Raw genomic sequence first — 26,045 nt, 5'->3', positions numbered from 1 at the left:
CTCCCAGCACTGGCACCGTGTCCGGCATCCGGTTCTTCAGGTATGGCCAGAGAATTGACTCTAGAGAGCTCCAGCGGTATCCGTCCAAAGCCAGATCTCTTCAACTGTCGAGTGTGTCTGAGAGAGACGCTGGAGAGTACAGCTGTGAATACTGGAAGACAGAGTCTGGGCGAGAGATCCCATCAGAGAGGAGCCGAACCATCTTCATCCCAGTAACCAGTGAGAACCCCTGTTGCCTGCTATTGGCTGGGCTGGGGTGCGGGGTGTCTGCTCCATGCACGGGTGACACAGCCCGGTCACTCAGCTCCAGACATGGTTACCAAGGGGTCAGTTTCACCCCCATCCCTGGTCTGTGTCAGCCCCTGTGTCCCTGGAGCACCCGGCAGTTTGGGGTGCAAGGGAGGGGGAGCTGGTAGGGAGATGCAGATGGAGGTGGGAGACCAGCAAGCAACAGGAGAGAGTTCAGTTTCCAGCAGGACTGGATCAGCTGGGGTGTTTCATTATAGCCCAGATTTCAGGTCAGGTCTGTGACATTCGTCAGTGACACAGAAATATCCGTTCTGTGGCCAGAAGGGGCAACCGATCCCTGAGGTTCCTGCCAGGCTGAATGGCAGCGTGGCCACCCAGCTGCTTAATGCGCCCTGCCTGATGGCTCTGGGCTGCCGTGCATGGAGCTGCCTGGCTGGGGGAGGAGCACCTCTCCCCAGCCGTAGCAGCTCTCTGCAGGGGGATGGAGGAATGTGCCTCCCCAGTAGGGAACAGAAGGAGGAGGGAGAGAGTGGATGGGAGGGATCAGAGGGGATGGGCAAGTCATTTGAGACATCCCGTCTCCAAGGATTTGGGTTTTGGTAGATGAACACTGGAGCAAGAGCCTGTGCCTTGCTCGTGACATTTGCATGATTACATTCAAAATGTGCATAGTTGTTAATGGCTTCAGGTAAGAAAGAAAAGGGTTCTTTAACAGAATTTTTGTAGTTTTGTCATTACCTGAAAGCTCCCCAAGGTCCCAGAGTCCCTGGCCTTGGGTGGTAGCTGTCACCAGCAACTGAGAAGAGATTCCCTTTCTTCTTCAACCCAGGAAGAAATCACTTAGCAACATCTCCAGAGGGTTGAAAACACATCACTGTCTGAGCTTTCAGTCTCAGGAACGCACACAGAGAACTCCTGTTGCTTTCCAGGACACAAGAATCAGATCATGGCCATAGAAAAGGAGATTTTATTAACAAAACAGAGATCTGCTTGGTAACGAATACTTGGTTGGCAGCTGTTTTAAGAAATTAACAAATCAAAACACAGAATTTCATCCTTGGGATTCAGTGTAAAGTTACAATGGAGCAAGGGCACAGAGAAATGTAACCAATCAACAAAATGAAGAACAGAACTTGTTCATGTCTAACTAGACATTCCCTAACTACTCAGGGTATGTCTACACTACCACCCTAGTTCGAACTAGGGTGGTAATGTAGGCAACCGGAGTTGCAAATGAAGCCCGGGATTTGAATTTCCCGGGCTTCATTTGCATGTTGCCAGGCGCCGCCATTTTTAAATGCCGGATAGTTCGGACTCAGCTGCACAAGCCCCACCCCCTCTGCTGGCTGAGCTGCCCTGGACAGGAGTGGCCCCCTCAGGTACCCAGCAGGGGAGGCTGGTCCCACTGGGTTGTGGGCAGGGAGATCTCTGCTGCTCAGGGGTTGCCCAGTGGGGACGTGGTTCCTGGGCACGGAGCTGGGGCTGGCTGGGGTCTGTGCCCAGGATCCCGCCCTGCTCTGCCCTCCCCTGGCTCCTCCTCTGCCTCTGTCCTCAGCCTCCCAAATAAGAATGGTCTTCTCCCCCTTGTATATTCCAGCCTCTCTTCCAGTCCCCCAGATCACTGTGTCCCAGTCACAGCCTGTCTATATCACGGGGGAAGATGTGACCCTGACATGCTCAGCTACTGGGTCACCCACCTTGTCCGGGATCCGGTTCTACAGGAACAGTCAGGAAATCCAGTCCAAGGAACTCCCCTCACCTCGCAACAGTCACACCGAGTCACTGCCGCTGTTGAGCGTGTCTGCAGGCAGTGCTGGGGAGTACAGCTGTGAGTCCTGGAAGACAGTGTTTGGCCGAGAGATCAAATCCGCGAGGAGCAAATCCTGCTCCATCAGGGTGACAGGTGAGTCCCCCCATCCCCTGCTCTTTGCTGGCCCTTGCTGGGGAATCTCTGCTCCGTGCCTGGGGTGAGACACAGCCCAGCACTCAGCTCTGCACAGGGCCAGCCAGGGCTACTGGGTCAGATCCACCCCCCGTATCTGGTTAGTGTCACTCCCTGGGTCTCTGGCTTTGGCATTTGGGGGGATGGACTTTGATGCTACTTTCCTTCTAGGGGACCCCAGCCTTCAAACATCTGTAAAATTGGGGACCTTTAATTAAACATTCCCCCAGCCTGCCCTGTCTCTGGTCAGCGTCAGGCCCTGCCGTCTGATATGCCGGGGGTTGGGGGTGGTGCACTGGACACTAAGGGCAGGGAGAGCTGCCCAGCTGCTCTTTAAATTTGTCACTTCAGGGCCTTGCAGTTGGGGAACCTGACCAGGAATCCTGTTTTACATCCTCAGCCCTTCCACTCCATAACTATCGTCAGAGGATGGATCCATTCTGATGTTCCCCTGACTCCTACCAGTTCACTAGGATCCCCACAGCCCAGCGATAGGGGAGGGAGAGATCCCACCCTGACATGCTGGGGACCCCCAATTACAAATCCTACACTGACAGCAGGGATCTGGTCTCCAATGTGCTCCTGGTGGCAAGGGAGTGACCGGCTGAGGCTCACAGCACAGACCGAGGCTACCCACCCCTCACCGCTGCTGTGCCCTGGGCAGCCTACGCACACAGACCCTGCCCCCTGTGGGGGAACATGTGGGCACAGGGCACGGTGGGGCTCAGAGGGGGGCAGAACTCTCCGTCCCACTTGTTCCCCAGCCTGGCTGCCCGGATTCTGTTCGCAGAGCCTGGGGCTTCCTCCTTCCCCTCCCCCTGCACTGACACCTCCCTCCCAGAGGCTCCTTCCCTCAGCACCATCGTCTGCCCTCCCTCTGCTCCCCAGACCTGTTATTCTTAGCCAACCCCCCTCCCCACTCACACATGCATGAGGTTCCCATCTCAACCTGGCACAACCCCCCAGCCAAGGCAGGGAGCTGATCTCTGATGGGATCCCCATGTGAACCAGGAGGGGCCCACTGGGGCGCAGAGCTGAGGCAAAGAATCCAGAGCCCAGGCCTGGATCGCCAGCCCAGTCACAAGATGATCGACCATGCCAGGCCTTGCATCTTGCCTGAGCTGCTGCCTCCCACAGGGGAGAGACCTGGAGCAGAACCAGCCCCAGCCCCCATCCTGCCTCCTCTGGTTCCAGCTCTGCTCATTCTCCTCCCTCCCCCTGCGCTGGGCTCTGCTCCGTGAATTCACATCTGCCCCCTTTGTCCCTTCCTCCCCTGCCTCCGCTCTGCTCTTCTACATGCCCGATCTGCCTCCCGCCACCATGCTCAGGCCCAACGTGGTGGCCCAGCTGAGAACACAGGGCCCCCCAAACAAGCCACAGGGCTACATGGACCTCAACACAAATCAGCCATGGACACGTCCATCCAACATGGCCCCTGATTTCCAACATGGCCGCCCTCAGAGTGGCACAGCAAATGGCCAGTCAAAGCAGCAAAGAACATGGCCGCCCAACGGACACAGACCTGGGCATCCCCGTCCGACAGGGCTGCCTCGTGCCTCTCCCCTCCGGGATGGTGGATTTTGAACGGGGCCACCAGGTCTCAAACAGCCTGGCCAGAGGGGAGGGGATCCCCACAGACCCTGGCACCTCCCTGTCTGTCAAAGGCTCCATGAAGCATTGGCCATGGAGGGGGACACAAAACGAGCGATGTCCTGTTGCCCTTGTCCACTTTTGAGCCCCTTATCCATATCTCAGCCCCATATTGGCAGGAAGGAAACCGTCCCGAGCCCAGCTCCTGCTCATTTCTGTGAGCAGCCCCTGGGGACCCTGCAATGAAACCAGAGGCTCTGGAGAGAGAACAAAGTGCAACTGTAAATGAACCGAATTCTGGGCTCCACATTCTCCCCTACTGGGGACCTGCTGACCCCTCCCCTTTCCTGCTCCCCACAGATCCCCCTCTCTGGCCAGAGCTGAGCATGGATCCCCCATCTGGAGCGGTGAGCGAAGGGTTTTCCCTGAACATCACCTGCACGGCCCCTGGGGATGCCCGTGAGCGGAGGTTTCACTTCTACAAGGACGGAGCCGAGCTCGTTCCTGGGGATCTGGGCTCTGAGATCAGCACCATGGAGCCAAGCACCAGCTCTGTGAAGGGCTCAGTGCTCAGCATCCCATGGGCCGGTTCCAACATCACCGGGGAATTCGCCTGCGGGTACGAGGAGAACATGTCTGGGAGATGGATACCGTCCCTCAGGAGCTGGTCTGGGAACAATACTGGGAACGTCAGGATGTCAGGTGAGTCGGCTGCTGCCTGCTAACATCTCTGTAAGGTCCTCTTCCCAAATCCCCACACTTCCCCACTGCTCAGAGGAGGTCAGAGCAGTGTTACAGGACAGGCTGGCAGGAGAGAGACCGACACAAAGACAGGAAGGATCAGGGATGAGAGTCCACGTGTCACAGGGAAGGGCTGGGGGTGGGATTCCCATCTGAGCTTGATGGCCCCTGAGATCCAGGGGAGTTTGTCACAAATCCTAGAGGCAGAAAAATCTTTGATACCTCTGGCATGATGTTCACCAGTGACATTGACCTGCTGGTTCCCTTCATGATTCTCCAGTCTCTGCAGCTCATGGCTTTTGCTGGATCCGGGAGGTGGCCGTGGGTGGCTCCTTCTTCCTCATCAATGGCCTCATCTTCCTCATCTCCCACTGCTGCTTCTAGATCCAGGTCCCTGGCTTGTTCTGCCGAGGGGCCCTTCATTCTGTGACTTGGATTCTCCCCACAAGTTGTCCCATTTGCTGCAATCACTCAGCTTGAATTTCAACCAGAAGAGGGAAGCTCTGATGGAAAATCAAAGAATGAGACCTTGGAAACATCCGCAGGGTCTGAAAGAGCTTTGGGCATCACAAGCATTTCGGCCACCAATCGAACTACAGCTGCATCCAGGGTGGGGCACGGCCACTTTTTCACAACAGCATAACTCCTGTGCACAGAGATTGCTTCTGCAGTGTGAACCCAGTTCCCCAATATTCAGCCCCCCTCCCACACACACACACACACACAGCTGTGAAAATGTGTTTTCTGGTGAGGAATATCTTCCCAAACCACACAGGTAAACAATATCACAGGGGAGATACGGCTGTTCTCTGAGTCCCTGTGAACTCCGTATTTGAACAGAGCGCAATGGGAAGTGCCTGGAATGGGATGGCTTCTCCTAACACCAACCAGGAAAGAGACAATGTTACCAAGTTCAAGACAGTCCTCACCAATGACAGAACCGAGTGATTGTGGAAAGAGACTGAACCAAGACAAGCCAGAGACATAGACTGAACCTGGAATGGGTTTGCTTCTCCATACACCTTGCAGCAAAGAAGTCAGAGGGAGACATTGGGGAGGGCTCTGGTTTGGACCCACTCAGTCACTGCTTAAGGTTTGAAAACTACAAGACAATGTTATTAGAAATTGACCGTGTCCCTTTTTGTTAAAACACAAGGAATGATCAGAGTTTATAGGGATTGTGATAGGGGGGATACCCCAAGTTGGACTGTAAAAGGTTAAAACAGCCTTGGCAGTGGGCTGTGGGTGGCAGCCAATCAGAGGAGGGATCGTGGCAACCAATCAGAGCTTGGCAGGCTGTATAAAAAGGATGGCCAGGAGGGGCTCACTCTTGCTCCATCTCTGGAGGGAGAGGGACCTGGCTGGCTGCTCGCAGGGTACCTTGGACAGCGCCGTGCTGGGGGAAGGCAGGGGGAGCCCAGAGAGAGTCCAGCGACAATCCCTATGGGCACTGCCCAGCCCTTCACAGGCAGTCCCAGCAGAAGAGCGAGGGCTGGACGGGCCATGGAGACTGAGCTCCCCCCTCCCATAAGCCGGGCCCATTGGTGTGGGGCTCTGTGAGGGTGGGGGAAGGGGTCACTCTGCCTCACCTCTGGGGTCCCACAAAACTAGCAAGTTCCAGCGAGACATTAAATTCCAGAGACGCCACCGGAAACACCGTGAGTGAAAACTCTCCCCCTCCCCTTCCCGCATGTCAGGCCGGACTTCCTCATTTCTCGTTCTTGCTTTCAGGGCCTTCTAGCTCCTGCTGGGCAGGTCTCAGATTGGGCCGATGGGGTCTCCCCCCTCTTCCAACACTGACCCCCATTAGAAAATGTAAGGTCAATACCCAGATAGGAACAGTGGTCTTGAGGTGAAGCCATTTGTATCAACAACCCTTCCCCCATTTTCTGCCCACTCCCTCTGCCCAATCTGTCAGTCTTGGGGTGCACCGGGGGGAGGAGCTTCCCACACTCAGCATGCCCTCCCCTGCTCCCCCTGCATGGACAGAGTGGGGATTAGTGGATTCCTGAGGCACATCTAGGACCTTCCTGTCCCAGTTCCAGTCCTGGAATCCCAAATCCACTTTGGAAATGCAGCTTGTCTCCTGGACTCTGGATGGCACCTAGTCCCACCCCCTCTGTCAGCTCCTGCACCCATGGCAGGAGGGGCAGTAGATTGCGGGTGTGAATGGGGTTATTGGAGGGGAGCAAGCTATGGGATGGAGGGGTGAAGTTGCACAAACTGGGGGAGCTGGACTTTGCCAGCGTGCAGCAGGTGAGTCCATCCTACCGTGACAATCTCCAGGAGCTTGGCTACTTGGCTCATGCAGTTTTGGGGAGACAGATTCTTCTTCCAGAAAGAGCGTCAGGGCCCTATCGCAGTCCCACCCCCTAGAGCAGGAGCCCGGCTGGAGCGCCCAGCTGAGAAGAGAAGAGCTGTGTCAGACACCGGTGCGTGGTGGAGACGGGAAGCCAAATGTGAGATCTTCTGCCAGAACAGCCGCTCCCTCTGGAACTCTAGTGCGTGGCAAGAATGTCCTCCCAGGGGGCTCTGGCTGTTCTCCTGGGAGTATCCAGCCAGACAAAGACAAAGGGACAGCAGCTTCCCGTTGTTTTATAGATTCCACTTTGGATGGAAACTTGGGAGTTTTCTCCCCTTCCTGCCAAGGAAAATTTCCTGGGCAGACCCTCCCTGGTGGGGGGTCATGTGACTTCCAAAGACCAATCACTGCTTTGACTTAAAGGAGGCTGCTTACTAAAATGCCCAGATGGCTTCCCCATGCACATCAAACCCCAAACCGTTCCCGACTCCGTCTCACACATGAGTGACACCTGCCCCGAAGTAAGAGCTGACGGTGACATTCACGTTGATGGTTCTAGGGGGAAGGTATCCAAAGCCTCATGGAGTTATGGGTATGTGTGTCCACACAACAATGTCTTACCGCACGGCGTGGGGGTGGAACATCACAATTCCAGGCATGGTGGCTAGGGGCAGGTGTGACGGACCGGGCCGTGTCTGGGCGCAGCTGAGGGTGTCCGCTCAGGGCAAATTGCTCAAATCCGGGGCTCCTTATAGCCCCCAGACTGGTGACCTCTCCAAACAGGCCACAAACCAGTCTCAGAGCACTTCAGCTGCCTGCCTGAAGCCTCACGAGCAAAACCCCTCCGACACCCCAGCGATATCCGTGCCCCAGATGGCCCCGGGCCTATACACAGGTGGGGGGTCCTAGCACCCAATCCCACCTACCCTGAACAAGTTCTGTCCGGTTCCAAGAAACCAGCCACAGATCTCTGGTCAATTTACCCTCTGGATCTTACCCACAAATCACACTGGGCCAGTCCTTTAGCATCTAACAACTAAAGGTTTATTATCACAAGAAAGAAAAGCATGAGAGTAAGGTTATGAAAGTACAGTACATTACATGCACCGAATCTCCCAGTCCTCGATGCAGGCTCTAGCAGAGATGTTACAGCTGCTGACTTAAAAGTTCTTGTTGCACATCCTATCATCAGGATGGGTTCACAGGTCTTCCCGGCTCTTCGATCCCTGCAATGCTGCCTCTGGGATGAAGTGCTGAGCTGAGAACAAAATGGCATCGACCACATGGCCTCTTTATACCCCCTTCCTGGCCTCTTCTTGTATGCAGCCGGTCACCTGGCCCTCAGCCTCTCTCTGCTGCAGCTCTTAGATCTCCGCCCTCATGCTTTAGGTGTGTCCTTGGCCCATCAAGTGCCATTGTCCCACAGGGCCTGGCTAATCAGCCTGTCCATAGCAATGCTCAACCACATTCAGAGGAATATTCAGCTTCCACACAGATTACACATGCCTACCTACACACACAGACATTATACAACCACATAAATAGTGTACACAGGATCAGCAAACAATAAGCTCCCATTCAATACCTAACATGGCCCCCTTCTATACCATTTCCGGGGCCAACACCCCCATCTATGGGTGCAGCAGCAATCTGGCTGTTCCCCTCAAATTTGGTAACGTGACAGCAGGGCAAGGAAAGAGAACGTGAATCGTGGTCACGGGGGAATAGGAATCCCTGCCTCATGAGAGGGATTGAGGCTCACCACGCTCAGACCAGAGAACAGGGAAGCCAGGGGGCAGTCTCACAATGACCAGAAAATGTCAGAGTCTTTCACTGCGGAGATATGAAAATTGCCCCCGGGTCGGGGCTGGGGAAGGGTGTGGCTGGTGGGGCAGAGGGGCTCATGGCTGAGGCGCCCCCTCATGTTGAACACTCTCCCATAGGGTTAAAAGTGGAGGCTGGGCCTGTCTCTAACGGAAATGGGTGCCCTGCGCACCACACGCCGGTGTCTCTCCAGCCCCTGAGCTGCGCGGTGAGCACACCTGAGCCTGTGGCTTCCTCTGCCTCTCTCAGAACAGAGGTGACTGTTCCCCTCCCTGTGCACAGCCGCAGGCTCAGTCGAGCATCCAGCTCCCCACCCAGAGCGACCGGCTCAGCATGGAGCTAACTCATCTACTGCCTCTGCTGGGTAAGTGCCCCCCTCGGCCCCAGCCCCTCTGTGTGTCTGTCTGGAGACTCCCCCAGCCCTGCCCTGTGTCCCCATCTCCTCCCCAGAGCCCTCACCCCCTCTCTGCTCTTCTCTTCCAGCCTCGCTCCAGAGTCTCCCCAGGCCGGTGTCCCCCGCAGGTAACGAGGACTTCTGGCCTCCCTGGGATACTCGCTGTGGGGTGGGGAGGGAAGACGGGCCCTGGAAATGGGTCTGGGGTCCTGCTCCTCTCTGCTCTGCTCCCATGGTCCTGGGAATTACAAGGAAGGGGAGAGCGTCCCCTGACATTGGGGGGGGGGGGAATAGAAGAGGAACCCCATCTGATGACTGTTGGGTGGGTCCCAGACAAAGGGGGAGAAGCTGCCCCATCCCCCTGGGCATGACCCAGCCCCTCACAGGCAGTCCCAGCAGGGATAGCGAGGGCTGGACGGGCCATGGAGACCAACTCCTGCCTCACCATGACACTGAGTGCCCTTGAGCAGGGCCCATCTGTGTGGGGCTGTGTGTGGGGGGCGTCTCTCTGCCCCAGCTCTAGGATCCCACCAAGGGCTCAGTCCCAGGGCCACAGACCAGCCCTGTGTAGCAGAGCAGTAAACGCAGGTTCTGCAGAGACCTCGGAGGAAACGTGATGGGTGGAAAACTCCCCCCTCTGTTCCCCACACACATCCGCCCGAGCTTCCTCATTGCTGTGCAGAGCCTGCTGGCCACTGCTGGGCAGGGCTGCTGTCCCGGTGATGAGATCTCCCCCCTCTTCTGCCCCTGCCCCTGCCCTTCGACAGGGGTGAATGGGAATGGGGGTGTTGGGGCGGATCCATTTGCAACAACATCCCTCCCCCTCTTTATGCAGTGCAGCCCCCGAGCGTTAGTGCAACAGACGCCTGTCAGCCCCCCACGACCAGGGGCCTTTCCAAAGTCTGCAGGGTGAATGAGCGAGGTCCCAGGGGGAGTCAACAGGCCCCAGCCCCTGGGACAGATCCCCAGTGGGTGCGAGCTGGTGTCACTCCTCTTAGCCTCTTTGCAGCAAATGAATCCCCTCCCCAACCCATGGCGCTCCTGCTCTCTCCCCGTCTGTACATCCTGCGCACGCACATCAGTGGGATGAGCACAACTGGACACACCTCTCCATCTGTGGCCTTCCAAGTGCAGAGTAGAGCAGGACAATTATCTCCCAGGTCTCTTCCTGTTCATACACCCAAGTATGCCAGTCACCTCTTTCTCATCAGGAGCATCCCTGCAACCCTTCCCCCTCACCATTTCTCTTTCCTTCTGCAAGAGGGCTCAGAATTCACTTATGTGCTCTTAGTTCTCCCAACTTCACAGGCCAACACGACCCAGTCAAAAAACAAATCCAAGCCTGCTGAAGATGCACAGGTGACAACTCCTCACTAAGAAAGCAGCTGAATAAGGGCATGTCTACACTACAGCGCTATTTCGAATTAACTTAATTCAAGATAGTTAATTCGAATTAAGCTAATTCGAAATAACACGTCCATACACCAAAAACTATCTCAAAATAGCATTTTGCTATTTTGAAATAGCGTGTCCACACTGAGTGGAACCTGAACTGAAGTTAAGGCTGGCTGGAACCAGTGCTGGCAGGGCATCAGGTTAGGACTAAGGGTATGTCTACACTAGCCCCCTAGTTTGAACTACGGAGGCTAATGTAGGCATTTGAAGTTCCAGTTAAAGCCCGGGATTTAAATATCCCAGGCTTTATTTGCATCCTCCCGTCCTGGTGCCATTTTTAAATCCCCCTAGTCCAAACTAACTGCCCGCAGTTACACTCAGCAGTCAAACGTTAACTAAGTCCTTAGTTTGAGTTCACTCTTATACCTGGAAAGCAGCTAAATAAGAGTGGAATCCCTCTCTCTGTTCCTCCGCATCTTCTCCGTCTCCTCAGACATTCACATCCTGAACCCTTCATACCTCAACAGCCCTTGTATGTCATGTGGCAACGGGCTCACCAAAGTCACTGCTGTAGGAATATTTAGCCAGTCAGCATCTTGGAAGGTCTCATGGAAAAACTGGTGACCCCCTGGTCATGAATTTTACTGTGTGATGTGTGTATGGGTTGTGTCCAAAAGGTTACCCATGAAGCTGGAAATGCCTTATGAAAAACTAGCCAGCCACAAACACATGAATGTGGATTTATGAGTTTATGTGGCTGAAGTGAACTGGCAAATAAACTCCACCACCTTTAACAATGAAAGAGGGACTGTGACATTGGTTGCTCCCCCAGGTAACAATGATCACATACAAGCAGTGGTCCTGAACTGGTGATAAGTAAAAGCAGGCAAAACAAAGTAGGTTACAACTCAAAAGAAACAAAAACTATTGGCTAATTCTACACTGAAATTTCAGCACAAAGGTATTCAAACTCTCCCTCTAACCTCGTTTCCAGCTGCTCCTTCAAACCAGGGCTGTCTTCCCACCCTAGTGTCTTCTGCTCTATCCTTGAGGTGCAGCGCAGCCCAAAGACCAAGCCCGCTGCTTACCTTTCCTTTCTGAAAAAATTGATTCCTCTCCTGACCAACCACGGCTCTAACGTAAAGACTGAAGAGATTGTTTCACAGTTGCACATCAAGACTTTGAGGGTAACATCCGCAACACCTCTTGTTCACACATTTGAAACCCACAAAGCATTCCCCACTCCGTATGTGCAGTTTTACACACAAAGATGATACCGACATCAAAGTAAGATAAGCGGAACCAGCAGATCATGACCTGAAGGTTGATCGGTTACATAAAATAATTTGCTCAAAGCACCTTTGAGTTACATAAATTCATGTCTATGTGTGGGGCGAGGAGGATTCTGTCACACACCTCTCTCAAGACAAGGTAGGACACAGGGTGAACTGGAGTCCAGACGGCTGGTGGCCCTATATTATACCTTGTTTTTTGTCTTCCGAGTTTTTCAAGTGGCCACCAGGGTACATCCTAAAGGGCTGTCAGACAACAGTGAAAGTTTGACACCCTCCCTCTCTGAAACATTCCTTTGTCTGACGAGTCAGGATGGAGCATTCTCTCTGCTCCTTCAGTGTCTTCTTTCCAGGCAGCCACCAGGAGGGTTTGGGTACCAGGACTTCTGGGTTCTACCTGTGGTTCTGGGAGTCTCATGGACTCTAACAGCTTCAAGCACAGTGGTCTGGGAATCAGGGAACTTTGGTTTGGCTCCAAGCTCTAGGAGGCAATTGGGCGCTAGACCATTGACCATGGCAACCAACCCAAGTGCTCTGCCATGGGGTCACAGCCTCCCCACACTGGATGGGATGCTGGTATCTCTTACAACGGGTCCTACTCTGAAACGCCCACCATGCTTGGCAAAAACGTGGTGGTGTTTATAGGACGTGCCAGGGGAGACAAAGTGAATCCCCAACGTTCCTTAGCGCTGTTTGGCTAGAAACCGCTGCTGACTGGGAAGGCTGGAAACTCCACGGTTCAGTGGACGGAAGCTGAGATCAAAGGGGCAGCAGGTACCAGGTTGGTCACCAGGTGGCAATTCTACTGCAGAGATGTAAAAATTGTGTGGGTAGGAAGGTCAGGCTCTGAACCAAAAGCCTGGCTGGGTGAGGAAGAAGCTGCTATTCCCTGTGGTGATTTACGCAGGGCCTGGTGAACACTGTGACCAGCCCTGCTGAGAGCTAGCAACTCACTTCCCCTTAGCGGTGAATTTCTTCAGCATAACCACGTCCCTGTCTGTGTCTGGGCACCAGTGCTGGTTTCGCTTTCGCATCGTCCCACTCAGACAGAATGTAAACCTGTCCTGCTGGGCCCAGTGTTTGTGGGATGAATGTTCCAGTCGTTGCAGGGTCCAGTCCCTCACCTCCAGCCTGCTTGATTCCGGGGTGCCTGAGAAACCCCTCACCCACCTTATCTATCTCTTGAGTGCCATTGAATATTCTCTGTTCGGGATCTGCAGCCTTGAGGAAAGTGTTTATTTTACCCACCGTTAGGACCAAATTTCCCAGAGGGAGCTCTCTGTTAGGGGCCAGGCTGTGATCCCACCTCCCTACCCAGTCTCTCTGCTAGCAGGGATTTCCATGCAGAGAGGTTCTTTCTTCGGTTGGAGCTGTTCTGGCTCTTCTCTCTTGTAAGCAGCAGACAGAACGTCCCTTCGAGGGAACACAGTGCTCACGCTTCTGCTTTCTAAGTTCCTGGCAGATTGGAGGGGCATTTTCAAACGTGAGCTCCCTGCACAGCGTGGTTGCCCTCTTCACACATCGGGCTTAATGCCACCCGTGAGTCTCTCTCTGGCCACAGGCTCCACCAGCTCACCCAGGGCGCATCTCTCTCTCTCATGGGTGAAGGAGCGACCAGCTCCTGATCTCAGTCTGCATAAACTGTTTACAAGAGTGGGACAGCTTTATTTGGGGTTCTGGTCCCATTGGCCCAGCCTCCAGCTCCTGCTCCCCAGAGAGGGGTCAGTCCCATCCCACGGGGTCAGGGATTGTGAACTAGAAACTGCCCCCCAGTCCCGTCACTGACCGTCTGCACTAAGGCTTTAGGTGCCACAGCAGAACCTCTGAGCATTAGTGTAACATATGCCTGCTGGCCCAGGAGGGTCAGGGGGCAGTTCCCAAGTCTGCAGCATGACTGAGCGAGGGCCCAGTGGGTTTCACAAGACCCCAGTCCCCAGGACAGTTCTCCAGCGGTTAGAAGAGTCACTGAAACTTGTTGCAGGTTTGTTTGTACTGATGGAGTCACCGCCCCACCAGAGGTGTCAATCACCTGCAGGAGCAGCCCCTCCCACCTCTGTGAGATGTGCAAATGGTGAGCTCCCCTCCTCCTGCCCTGCGCACCAGGCCCCGCTATCTCTCCAGCCCCCAAGCTGAGCGGTGACCACGTCTGAGCCTGTGACTTCCTCTGTCAGAGCACAGGGGCCCGTCCCCCTCCCTGCGCTCACATTCATCAAGCAGCTGAGCTGAGAACCCAGCTCCCAGCCTGGAGCCACCGGCTCAGCATGGAGCCAGCTCGCCTTCTGCCTCTGCTGGGTAAGTGCCCTGCCTGGACCCCCAGCCCCTCTCTGTGTCTGTTCTTCAGCAACCTCCTCCCCCAAATCCTTGAATTTCTGTGCACCCCCTTCCTGTCTCCTGCCCAGAGTTCTCACCCCCTCTCTTTTTTACTCCTCCAGCCTCGCTACAGATGCTCCCCTGGCCGGTGTCCCCTGAAGGTAACCGAGTCTCCCATCCTTATCTCAGCACTGCTGGTGTGTGTGTGGGGAGGGGGAGGGGGTTCTGCCCATGGGGATTAGAAGGTTGGAGGTTGGAATTGCAATCTGGGGTCCCTGGGTGTCCCTGTGCCGAGCCCTCCCGGGGCCAGGCTGCCCCATGCACGGGCATCTCCCATGAACCTGCCCCAATAGCAACATCTTAATGAGTCGCTGCTAAGGCCACAGGGGGGAAGCTGCTACCCAGCCCCTCATGGGCAGGCCCAGCAGAGAGAGAGATGGCTGGGCGGGCAACAGAGACTGAGCTCCCCCCTCCACATGGAACTGAGTTCTCCTTGGCGGGGCCCATCACTGTGGGGCTGTGTTAATGGGAGGGTCTCTTTGCCCCAGCTCTGGACTCCTAGGGAGGACACAGGGCTGGTTCTGCAGAGACCCCGGAGGAAACATGATGGGTGGAAAACTCCCCCCTTTCTCTCCCACATCCTCACTCCCCCCTCCCTCCCTCACATACATCCGCCCGAGCTTCCTCATTTCTGCTCGGTTCCTTCTATCTACCGCTGGGCAGGCCGACTGATCGGCTCAACCACCCTAGGCACAGGCAGGACCCTTCCCCCCACTGATCCGCTCCGTGTCCCTGGGGGGAAAGGTAGATCGTGTCCTGGGTTCCTGCCCTGGTCCCTGAATTGCTCCTCGGCTCAGTGTGGGTCTGCTGGACACGGGCTCTGGGGCAGCTCCTGGAGGCAGCAGGTTGTGAGCCAAGGGGCACAAGTTGGCTGTGGGGGGGTGGATTTGCCCAGCCTTGTGGAGTATGAGTCCATTTTGTAGTGGGAGTCTGAGCTATTTAGCAATACAAAGAGCCAACTTCTTAAAAAACGAGTCGTCCTGTCGCACCTTAGAGACCAACAAAAACAAATGACTGGTATTGTGAGCTTCCGTGGGCAGAGCCCACTTCTTCAAACGAGATATGCTTGAGTGGGGGGTAACGGGGAGATGCTCCAAATAGGAAGGGAGAGAGGATAGAAAAAATTACCTGTCAATTGTAGTCCCCATGCTAATGAGGCTAATTGAGTGGTCCAGAAGAGTTCCATGCTTAGTTTGTCACATCAAGGTGAATAAAGAAAAGTTCTTCATTAGTTCCCATAATAGAAGAACTAGAGGACAACAAATGAAATTAATGGGTAGCAGGTTTAAAACTAATAAAAGAAAGTTCTTCACGCAGCGCATAGTCAACCTGTGGAACTCCTTGCCAGAGGAGGCTGTGAAAGCTAGAACTATAACAGAGTTGAAAGAGGACCTAGATAAATTCATGGAGGCTAGGTCCATAAAAGGTTATTAGCCAGGGCATAGGAATGGGATAAAATAGTGTCTTTGGCCTCTGTTTGTCAGAGGCTGGAGAGGGATGGCAGGAGACAAATCGCTTGATCATTGTTTTCAGTCCACCCCTTCTGGGGCACCTGGTGCTGGCCACTGTTGGCAGACAGGCCACTGGGCTAGATGGACCTTTAGTCTGACCCTGTATGATTGTTCTTATGTTCTTCTCAACCAACTTCTTAAAAAACGAATCGTCCTGTGGCTCCTTAGAGTAAGGAAAACAAATGTCTTGTTTCGTGAGCTTTCCTGGGCACAGCCAACTTCTTCAGATAAGATGAATTTGAGTGGGGGGGGGGATGAGAAGGGCCTCCAAATAAGAAGAGAGCAAGAATAGAAAATAATACTTGTCAGTTGTAGTCCCCATGCTAATGAGGCTAATTGAGTGGTCCGGAAATGTCCAATGTTTAGTTTGTCACATCAATAGGGTGCTGAATGCTAGTAGAGTTGGTGTTATAACATATTAACCATGTCTCGTCTTTGTACAAACCAAGGGAGATGGTGTCAAATATGCAGATGAAGGTGAATTCTGCGCACTCTCTCTGTAGTTGGTTTCTGAAATTCCTTTGTAGGAGAGAGGCTACTTTTAACTGAATGCCCGGGCAGGTTAAAATGTACCTCTGCAGGTTTCTGTGTGTGGTCATGTCTGATGTCTGATTTGGGTCCATTTAACCTTTGACGCATGGCCAAGGAGCATGGCTGGTGCTTGATGGTATAGATCACAGTAGAGGATATGCAGTTGTATGAGCTTATGATGCGGTGGCTGATGTGGTTAAGCCCTGTGATGGTGTTGGCTTGTGTTAATGTGTGGACAGAATTGGTACCGGAGTTGATTGTAATAGTGGGTTCCTGGGTGGGTATGATGTAGGAGTGCTGTGAGGTGGCTGCAAAGAGTTTGTTTCAAGTCAGGAGGCTGTCTGTAGGCGAGGATTGGCCATTCCCCCAAGGGCTATGAGAGGGAGGGGTCATTTCCCAGGATAGGTTGTAGATTGTTAATGAGGCATTGGAGGAGTGTAAGTTGGGGTTGTAGGCGATGACAAGTGCAATTCTGTTTTTTCTTCTTGGCCTGTCTTGAAGTAGTTCATGTCTGGGCACTCGTCTGGCTGTCGATCTGTGTTTTAACTTCTCTGGGTGGGTATTGCAGTTTGAAGAATGCTCTCTATCAGGGCTACTTAAGTCTGGATGCCCCGGGGTCCACAATGATACTCACAGCACATGCTGAGGGCCACAGCTTAACTCTGGTTGCATATTCATGCAAATATGTATGCAAATAGGTACAAATAGCTTCTCACATTGATGGGCATGACTACAAAGATTAAGGCAAGACTACACAATACACAGGCCCCATTTAAGTCAGTTCTGCTGATATTGCAACATTTACCTGATTTCCACCCATATGACAGCACTTTTAATGAGCAATGGCAGCCCAGGAATGTAACTATTCAATGCATATTAACAGAAGACCATTAGATTGACTCCTTTTTTGTTTATCTCCCACCCAGGGGCCCTATGTAGCCCACTGGCCGCATGTTGAGTAGCCCTGTTCTATATAGATCCTGTAGGTGTTTGTCTCTGTCCGTGGGATTGGAGTAAATCCGGTTGTATCTTAGGGCTTGACTGCAAACAACAGATTGAGAAGTGTGTCTGGGCTGGAAGCTACAGGCATGAAGCGTTGGTAGGTTTCTGGTATAAGGTGGTTGAAATGTGTTTGTCTTGGACTTGTACTGTAGTGGACAGAAAGTGGCTCTCTCATGTGGACGGATCCAGGCTGAGGCTGATGGTGGGGTGGAAGTGGTTGAAATTGTGGTGGAATTCTTCAAGGGTCTCTTCAAGGTTTATAGCAGGAGTTGATCAGTCGAGGTGTTTAATTAGGGGCAGGAGTGTAACCTGTGTTGGTGTCACAGCAACATCCAGTCTGAGGACAGAAGGGACGAGTGTTCATCTGCTCTGATCCCCACGAGTGCAGGTCAGAGCCTGAATTGACCCATATCCTCCAGAAAACACATCCAGGGACAAGGAGGGTGCCGGGAGCCAGGAAAGAGGCAGCCTGGCTTCACGGTCAGACCAGGCCAGACGTGGGAACAAGGGCAGAGAGAGTCAGGGACAGGAGGGGCAGGCGCAGGTTGGGGGGGTGGGGCAGATGCAGGTTGGATGCTGGTCGCAGGAGCCAGACATGGAGCAAGGTCCCTCGGCTCAGCTGGGTCATTTCCTGGCTTCAGCAACATGTGCCCACCAGTCATGTGACCCGAACACTGGCTATCCCGACAGGTCGTCCTATGGGCCTGACCCTCCAGGATCACTGAGGGGCTGGTTCAACCTCTGCTTTGGGGTGAGGGGGGAACATCAGAGACTCTGGCTCCTCCCGGCTCTGCCTTCCAGCCTGTGGCAGCCTGAGAGCAGGGAGCTACCGAGGCCTCGTGGAAGGCAGATATGCGGGGAGCTGCGTATGTGGTTTTATGTTTCCTGCGTAGGCTGTTAAAGACTGTGGCCCAGCCAGCCACACCTGTAGCCTATCTGGCATCAGCCTGAAGGGAAGGCTAATTGGAACACCTGCAGCCACTTAATGTGGATGCGCGCACTCTAAAAACACTCCCCAGGCCAGGCTAAGGGGGAAGGAGAAAAGGGATGAGAAGAGGAGAGGAGAGGAGAGGAGAGGAGAGGAGAGGAGAACAGCCTGGCACAAGGGAACACACCTGAGACAGCTGACATCAAGGTTTGTTCTATGGCATCAGGGAGGAGGTACTGCTGGAAAGGTTGGGGAAGTGGCGCAGGGAGGGGCTTCTGGTCAGGGGGACAGAGCCAAGCTACACGGCCTGCTCAGGGCTACCCCCACACATAGGGCCCTGGGCTGGAACCCAGAGCAAGTGGGTGGGACTGGGTTCCTCCCCACACCCCTTTTGCTGGAAGGACCAGTAGGGAGTGGAAAAAGAAGGACACTGGATGGCCAATGATGAAAGAGTCTCTGGTAGCGGGGTACCTGTGCCTTTATGACACCACGAGCCTGTGAGGGAAACAAAAACCCACTGGGAAATGCAGGACCCATAGGGCTTAGCCCAGACTTTGCCACACAGCCCTGACCCTCCCCAAGGGCCCTCAGCTCCTCACCTGGGTCCCCGGTCACCTGTACAGGGCATCCACCCTGGCACCCTCCAATGGTGCAGCTGCTGAGCACTGGCAGGACCCAGAGCTGTGCAGAGGGGCTGGGCTGCAAGGGGAAAAGAGGGGGTAGGGCTGGAAGAAACTCTGGGTGGGATTGGCTGAGGGGTGGGGGGGAGTGTTCAGTCTGGGTCCCGTGGACAAAAATTCACATAGTTGTCAATGGCTGATGTTAAGGAAGAAAATAATTTTTCCACAGAGTTTTTGGAGTGTTTGTAGTTACCTGATAACTCTGATCCTAACGAGTTTTTTCAAGTCCCGTGTGACCAATGAACTAATACACGGTCAGCTGTTAAATCTGCATCCTGTGGATTGGTTTGGCCTTTTGCTGAGAGTTGGGTTCCAGACAAGGGGTTTCCGTTAAATGTGGAATTGCTTTGGGGAGGTCATTGGCACTGAAGTCAGATTTTGCTCTCTGGCATCATTCTGGTTTTTAGGAGTCGTCACAGATGTTCCCTACTCCTGGGGTTAGGGAGAGCTCTGAGGAATGCTATTGCCTGGTCTGTACCTGCTGGGGTCAGCTCCCTGAAACCCCCAGCCTGAGCTGTGCAAGCCCCCTCCCAGCCCCTGCTTGCTGAGCAGCCCTCTCGGGTACTGAGCAGGGGAAGCCGGTCCCACTGGGTTCCCACAGGGAGATTGTTGTGGGCAGCAGCAATATTTGCAAACTTGGGGAGGTTTAATGAACCCCAAAATCTAGGTAACAAGCTGGGGTCTGTGTCCACGATCCCTCTCTGCTCTGCCCTTCCCCGGCTCCTCCTCTGCCTCTGGTCACTAAGGTCTTATATAGAAACCATCTCCTCCCCCTGACCCCATTGTCTCTTCCAGCCCCCCAGTTCTCCGTGTCCCCTGAGGAGCTTGTCTACGTCACTGGGGAAACTGTGACCCTCTCGTGCTCAACTGCCAGCACGCCTGCTGTGTCCAGGTTCCAGTTCTTCCGGGACGACCAGCAAATCTACTCCCGGAAATACTCCTCACCTCAGTCCAGTGACACCCATTCGATTCAGCTGTCAGGGGAGCCTGGGTCGCAGGCTGGGTTGTACAGCTGTGCATTCTGGAAGACAGAGTCCAGGCGAGAGATCCAGTCGGAGAGGAGCCAGAAGATCCGCATAAAAGTGACAGGTGAGTCCCCAACTCCTGCTGCTCCTTGGCCCTGTGTTGGGGTCTCTCTCCCCCATGTGCAGGGTGAGACTCAGCCTGGTCCCTCAGCTCCACACGGTCACCCCCTGGGGCTGTTCCACCCCTGTCTCTGGCTCCCGGGAGGGGTTGGGGCGTGGGAGTGAGTGATCAGGAACGCTGGAAACCTTAGAGGGTTAATGACACCAACCCTAAATCTCCCCTGGCTGGTGAGGGGCAGGCCCGCATCTCAGGTATGCAGTGACCCAGAGGCTCCCAGCTGATGAGTGAAATTTGTCACTCAGAGTAAACAGCTGGGGGAAAGGGAGGGGTGCGGCCCCCGGGCACTGCTGGGGGGAAGATCACAGCCCTGTTGCACAGGCAGATAAGAGCAACAGATGCTAAGGATGCAGCCCGGCTGCTGCTCCCAGGACACTGTCAGGTGAGGGTTTGGTTTCTAAGCCCCCTACCCCTCCCCCCCACCAAGCCAGGGCACCTCAGTGATCAGCACGTACATGGCAGGTATAAGGGTGATGGTCTCTGGGGCAGCCCCCTGACATCCCCGGCCTCAGCTGCACAAGCTCTTCCCCCCCCCCCATCCCTGCAGGCTGAGCTGCCCTGGGTATGAGCTGCCCCCTCACATATCCAGAAGGGGAGGCTGGTCCCACTGGGTCCCACAGGGAGATCTCTGCTGCTCAGGGGTTGCCTGTCCCAAAGGGGAGTGGTTCCCGGGTACAGAGCTGGGGCTGGCTGGGGTCTGTACCCAGGATCCCTCCCCCGGCTCCTCCTCTGCCTCTGTCATGTTGGGGAAATCTCACTCCCCTGGGGTGGAGAGTCCCCAGAAGGGTCCGAGGCTGGAGGTCAAAGCAGTGAGGCAGGAGAAAAATCTAGAAGGAAAACTTCATTATGCAGGCTGACAGCTACCAGAGTGAGAGCAGCAGCAGCAGCAGCAGCCCTGAGCTGTCCACACTGGCCCTTTTGCGCAAAAGGACTTTTGCCCAAACGGGAGCAGCATAGTATTTCCGCAAGAAGCACTGATTTCTTACATGAGATAGTCAGTGTTCTTGTGGAAATTCAAGCAGCCAGTGTAGAGAGCTGGCAAATTTTTCTTGCTTTTGTGGAAAAATTTGCCACTCTAGACATAGCCAAGATGTTCCCAAATAGGCCACAAACCAGTCCCACAGAGCGCTTCAGCTGCCTGCCTGGCCAGCCTGAAGCCTCATGAGCAAACACCTTTGACAGCCCAGCTCTCTCTGTGCCCCAAACAGCCCCGGGCCTAACACACAGGTGAGGGGTTTATAACCCAATCTCACCTACCCCGAATGGGTTCTTCCAGTACCAAGAAACTAGCCACAGGTTCCGATCAATTTACACTCTGGATCTTACCCACAAACCACGCTGAGCCAATCCTTTAGCATCTGCAATCTAAAGGTTTATTAGTAAAAGAACGAAAAGCCTGAGAGTGAGGTTGTTAAAGTATTGTATAATTACATGCATCGCATCTCCCAGTGCGTGATGCAGGCTCGCAGCAGAGCTGTTATAACCGCTGGCTTTGACATCTTTGGTGTACATCCTATGTCAGGATGGGTTCACAGTTCTTTCCAGCTCATGATTCCCTGCAAAGCTGCCTCTGGGGTCAGGAGCAAAACTGGATACCAAGATGGAGCGTGCAGCATGGCACTTTTACATCCCTCCCTGGCTTCTTCCAAGCTGGAGACAGTCACATGGTCAGTGGCCAGCCACCTAGATTCCTTCTCAGGTGGGTCTCTGATACCTGAATCCTATTGTTCCTGGTGGCTTGCTACTAAAGGCTCTTGTGTAAATAACATGGCCATGGGATAAGAGGGAAGGTCCTTTCTTGGATTGAGAACTGGTTAAAAGACAGGAAACAAAGGGTAGGAATAAATGGTAAATTTTCAGATTGGAGAGGGGTAACTAGTGGTGTCCCCCAGGGGTCAGTCCTGGGACCAATCCTTTTCAACTTATTCATAAATGATCTGGAGAAAGGGGTAAGCAGTGAGGTAGTAAAGTTTGCAGATGATACCAAACTGTTTAGGATAGTCAAGACAGAAGCAGACTGTGAGGGACTCCAAGAAGATCTCACCAAACTGAGTGATTGGGCAACAAAATGGCAAATGAAATTTAATGTGGATAAGTGTAAAGTAATGCACAACGGGGAAAAATAACCCCAACTATACGTACAGTATGATGGGGGCTAATTTGGCTACGACAAATCAGGAAAGAGATCTTGGAGTTATCGTGGACAGTTCTCTGAAAACTTCCACACAGTGTGCAGCGGCGGTCAGAAAGGCAAATAGGGCTAGGAATTATTAGGAAAGGGATAGAAAATAAAACCCAGAATATCTTACTGCCCCTGTATAAAACTATGGTACGCCCACATCTTGAATACTGTGTACAGATGTGGTCTCCTCACCTCAAAAAAGATATTTTGGCCTTGGAAAGGGTTCAGAAAAGGGCAACTAAAATGATGAGGGGTTTGGAACGGGTCCCATATGAGGAGAGGTTAAAGCGACTGGGACTTTTCAGTTTAGAAAAGAGGAGACTGAGGGGGGATAGAATAGAGGTCTATAAAATCATGAGTGGTGTGGAGAGGACGGATAAAGAAAAGTTAGTTATTAGTTCCCTAAATAGAAGGACTAGAGGACACCAAATGAAATTAATGGGGAGCAGGTTTTAAACTAATAAAAGAAAGTTCTTCTTCACACAGAGTGTAGTCAACCTGTGGAACTCCTTGCCAGAGGAGGCTGTGAAGGCTAGGACTATACCAGAGTTTAAAGAGAAGCTAGATCATTTCATGGAGGTTAGATCCATAAAAGGCTATTAGCCAGGGGATAAAATGGTGTCCTTGGCCTCTGTTTGTCAGAGGCTGGAGATGGATGGCAGGAGACAAATCGCTTGATCGTTGTCTTCAGTCCACCTCCTCTGGGGCACCTGGTGCTGGCCACTGTTGGCAGACAGGACACTGGGCTAGATGGACCTTTGGTCTTACCCAGTCTGGCCGTTCTTATGTTCTTAATTAGCATGTCCATAGGCCCAGCCCATTGCTCAACCACATACAGAGAAACTTCCAGTAACCATACCAAGTACATATTCATAACTCCACACACAGACATTATACAGATCTATGAAGAGTATTTACAGAATCAGTAGAAAGTAAGCATTTGTTTGACACCCCCTTCGTACCAAATTTGGGGCAAGCACCGCCCCCCCCCCCCCCCGCCCCCATGGGCACAGCAGTGATCTGGCTACTCCTCTCAAAATCCAGTAACCCGACACCTCCCTTCTTGTCTTTTCCAAACTCTCTCCCAACTCCCCAGCTCACTGTGTCCCCACTGCACCCTGTCTACATCACCTGGGAAGAGCAAAAAAAAAAGATGAAATGTCTTAGAAAACATGATTTATGCAGGAAGATAGAAAGAATGGAGCTTGTTTAGTTTAGGAAAGAGACGACAGAGGTGGCATGATAGTGGTTTTCAGGTATCTAAAAGGACGTTACAAGGAGAGAGAAAAATTGTTGTGCTTGGCCTCTGAGAACCGAACAGGAAGCAATGGGCTTAAGCTGCAGCAAGGGAGGTTTAGATTGGACATCAGGGTCACACAGTGTCAGTTTTATCTCCCATCTCTGGTCAGTGTCAGTCCCTGTGTCCCTGGAGCACCCGGCACTTTTGGCTTATGTAGAAGGGGAGCTGGCAGGGAGACAGGGATGAGGAGGTCCCAGGCAATCAACAGAAGCAGCTTCAGTTTCTAACAGGAGTTGCTCAGCCCGGGTGTTTAACTGAAACCCAGATTTGGGGCCAGGCCTGTAACGTGCGTCAGTGTCACAGAAACATTGACTCTGAAGCCAGAGGGGCCGAGTGATCGTCTGCTCTGACCCCATCGAGCGCAGGGACCAGCCCTGAGTGAGCCCTGCCTGGCACAGGGCAGATCCCTTAGAAACACCCCCAGGGCTGGTGGGAAACTGCCTGTGATGGCGCAACCCTGTGCCCTGCTCTCGGTGCTGGGGGCCGGGATGGAGGGCTGGGAGAGTCATTTGGTAACATTCCATCTCCAAGGATTCTGGTTTTGATGGATGAACACTGGAGCAAGAGCCTGTTTATTAGCCTCGCGTATGACGTTTGCTCAATTTCATTCAATATTTGCTTAGCTGTTAATGGCTGAAGGTAAGGAAGAAAAGGATTCGTTAACAGAATGTTTGGAGCATTTATAGTTACCTGAAAACTCCCATCCTAACGACTTTTTAAAAATCCCCTGCACTGCAACTGCAGGCCTGCGAGACCCCTTCCAAATACCCTGCCTCTAGGGTCTTCTGCTTAAAAGCTCCCCAAGGTCACATGCATCTGACGAAGTGGGTCTTTGCCCACGAAAGCTTATGCTCCTACACTTCAGTTAGTCTATAAGGTGCCACAGGACTCCTCGTCGCTTTTGCAGATTCAGACTAACACGGCTACCCCTCTGATACTTGACACCAAGGTCACAGAGTCCCTATCCGTGGGAGGTCGCTACCACCAGCGACTGGGAAGAGATTGCCTTTCTTCCTCAACCCAGGAAGAAATCACTTAGCAGCTTCGTCCACGGGGTGCCCCAAGCCCCTCTACCACAAGAGAGCTTGAAAACACAAACCAACATCTCTGGTAGCTGAACTTTAAATCTCAGGCACACACAGGCAGACCTCCTGTGCGTGCCAGGACACAGGAATCAGATCATGGCCTTAGAAAAGGAGATTTTACGTAAGAACATAAGAACGGCCGTACTGGGTCAGACCAAAGGTCCATCTAGCCCAGTATCCTGTCTGCCGACAGTGGCCAGCACCAGGTGCCCCAGAGAGGGTGGACCGAAGACAATGATCAAGCGATTTGTCTCCTGCCATCTCTCTCCAGCCTCTGACAAACAGAGGCCAGGGACACCATTTTATCCCCTGGCTAATAGCACTCCATGGACCCAACCTCACATCTGTGCACAGTATTCAAGATGTGGGCGTACCATAGTTTTATACGGGGCAGTAAGATAATCTGGGTCTTATTTTCTATCCCTTTCTTAATAATTCCTAGCATCCTATTTGCCTTTTTGACCGCCGCTGCACACTGTGTGGAAGTTTTCAGCAAAGTATCCACAAGATCTCTTTCCTGATTTGTCATAGCCAAATTAGCCCTCATCATACTGTACGTATAGTTGGGGTTATTTTTCCCGATGTGCATTACTTTACACTTATCCACATTAAATTTCACTTGCCATTTTGTTGCCCAATCACTCAGTTTGGTGAGATCTTTTTGAAGTTCTTCACAGTCTGCTTCTGTCTTGACTACTTTGAACAGTTTAGTATCATCCACAAACTTTACCACCTCACTGCTTACCCCTTTCTCTGGATCATTTATGAATAAGTTGAAAAGGATTGGTCCCAGGACTGACCCTTGGGGAGCACCACTAGTTACCCCTCTCCAATCTGAAAATTTACCGTTTATTCCTACCCTTTGTTTCCTGTCTTTTAACCAGTTCTCAATCCATGAAAGGATCTTCCCTCTTACACCATGGCAATGTAATTTACACAAGAGCCTTTGGCGAGGGACCTTGTCAAAGGCTTTCTGAAAATCCAAGTATACTATATCTACTGGATCCCCCTTGTCCGCATGTTTGTTAACCCCTTCAAAGAACTCTAATAGATTAGTAAGACAGGATTTCCCTTTACAGAAACCATGTTGACTTTTGTCCAACAAATTATGTTCTTCTACATGCCTCCCAATTTTATTCTTGACTCTTGTTTTGACTAATTTGCCCGGTAGTGAAGTTAGACTTACCGGTCTGTAATTGCCAGGATCGCCTCTAGAGCCCTTTTTAAATATTGGTGTCACGTTGGCTACCTTCCAGTCATTAGGTACGGAAGCCGATTTAAAGGATAGGTTACAAACCACAGATAATAGCTCAGCAATTTCCCATTTAAGTTCTTTTAGAACCCTTGGATGAATGCCATCCGGTCCTGGAGATTTGTTAACATTAAGTTTTTCTATTTGTTCCAAAACCTCCTCTAATGACACTTCAATCCGGGACAGTTCCTCAGATTCATCAACCAGAAAGGACAGTGCAGATTTGGGAATCTCCCCAACGTCCTCATCCGTGAAGCCTGAAGCAAAGAAATCATTTAGTTTCTCCACAATGGCTTTATCGTCCTTGATTGCTCCTTTTGTATCTCAATCAT

At 52.8% G+C, this 26,045-nt stretch overlaps 1 protein-coding gene across 1 annotated transcript in view; it reads left to right on the top strand.

Annotated features, from left to right (window-relative positions):
* LOC102447914 (immunoglobulin superfamily member 1-like) overlaps nucleotides 1–26,045 on the top strand; it is a 52,449-nt gene that overhangs the window by 3,652 nt on the left and 22,752 nt on the right. The window contains exons 2-3 of the mRNA XM_075911780.1: nucleotides 14,162–14,200; nucleotides 19,547–19,840. Of these exons, the coding sequence (XP_075767895.1) occupies nucleotides 14,162–14,200; nucleotides 19,547–19,840 (333 nt within the window). The remainder of the gene's footprint in view (nucleotides 1–14,161; nucleotides 14,201–19,546; nucleotides 19,841–26,045) is intronic.

Source organism: Pelodiscus sinensis, chromosome 30 (genome assembly GCF_049634645.1).
Source record: "Pelodiscus sinensis isolate JC-2024 chromosome 30, ASM4963464v1, whole genome shotgun sequence".
Taxonomy (NCBI): Eukaryota; Metazoa; Chordata; order Testudines; family Trionychidae; genus Pelodiscus; species Pelodiscus sinensis.
This window is presented reverse-complemented; position numbering and strand designations above follow the sequence as displayed.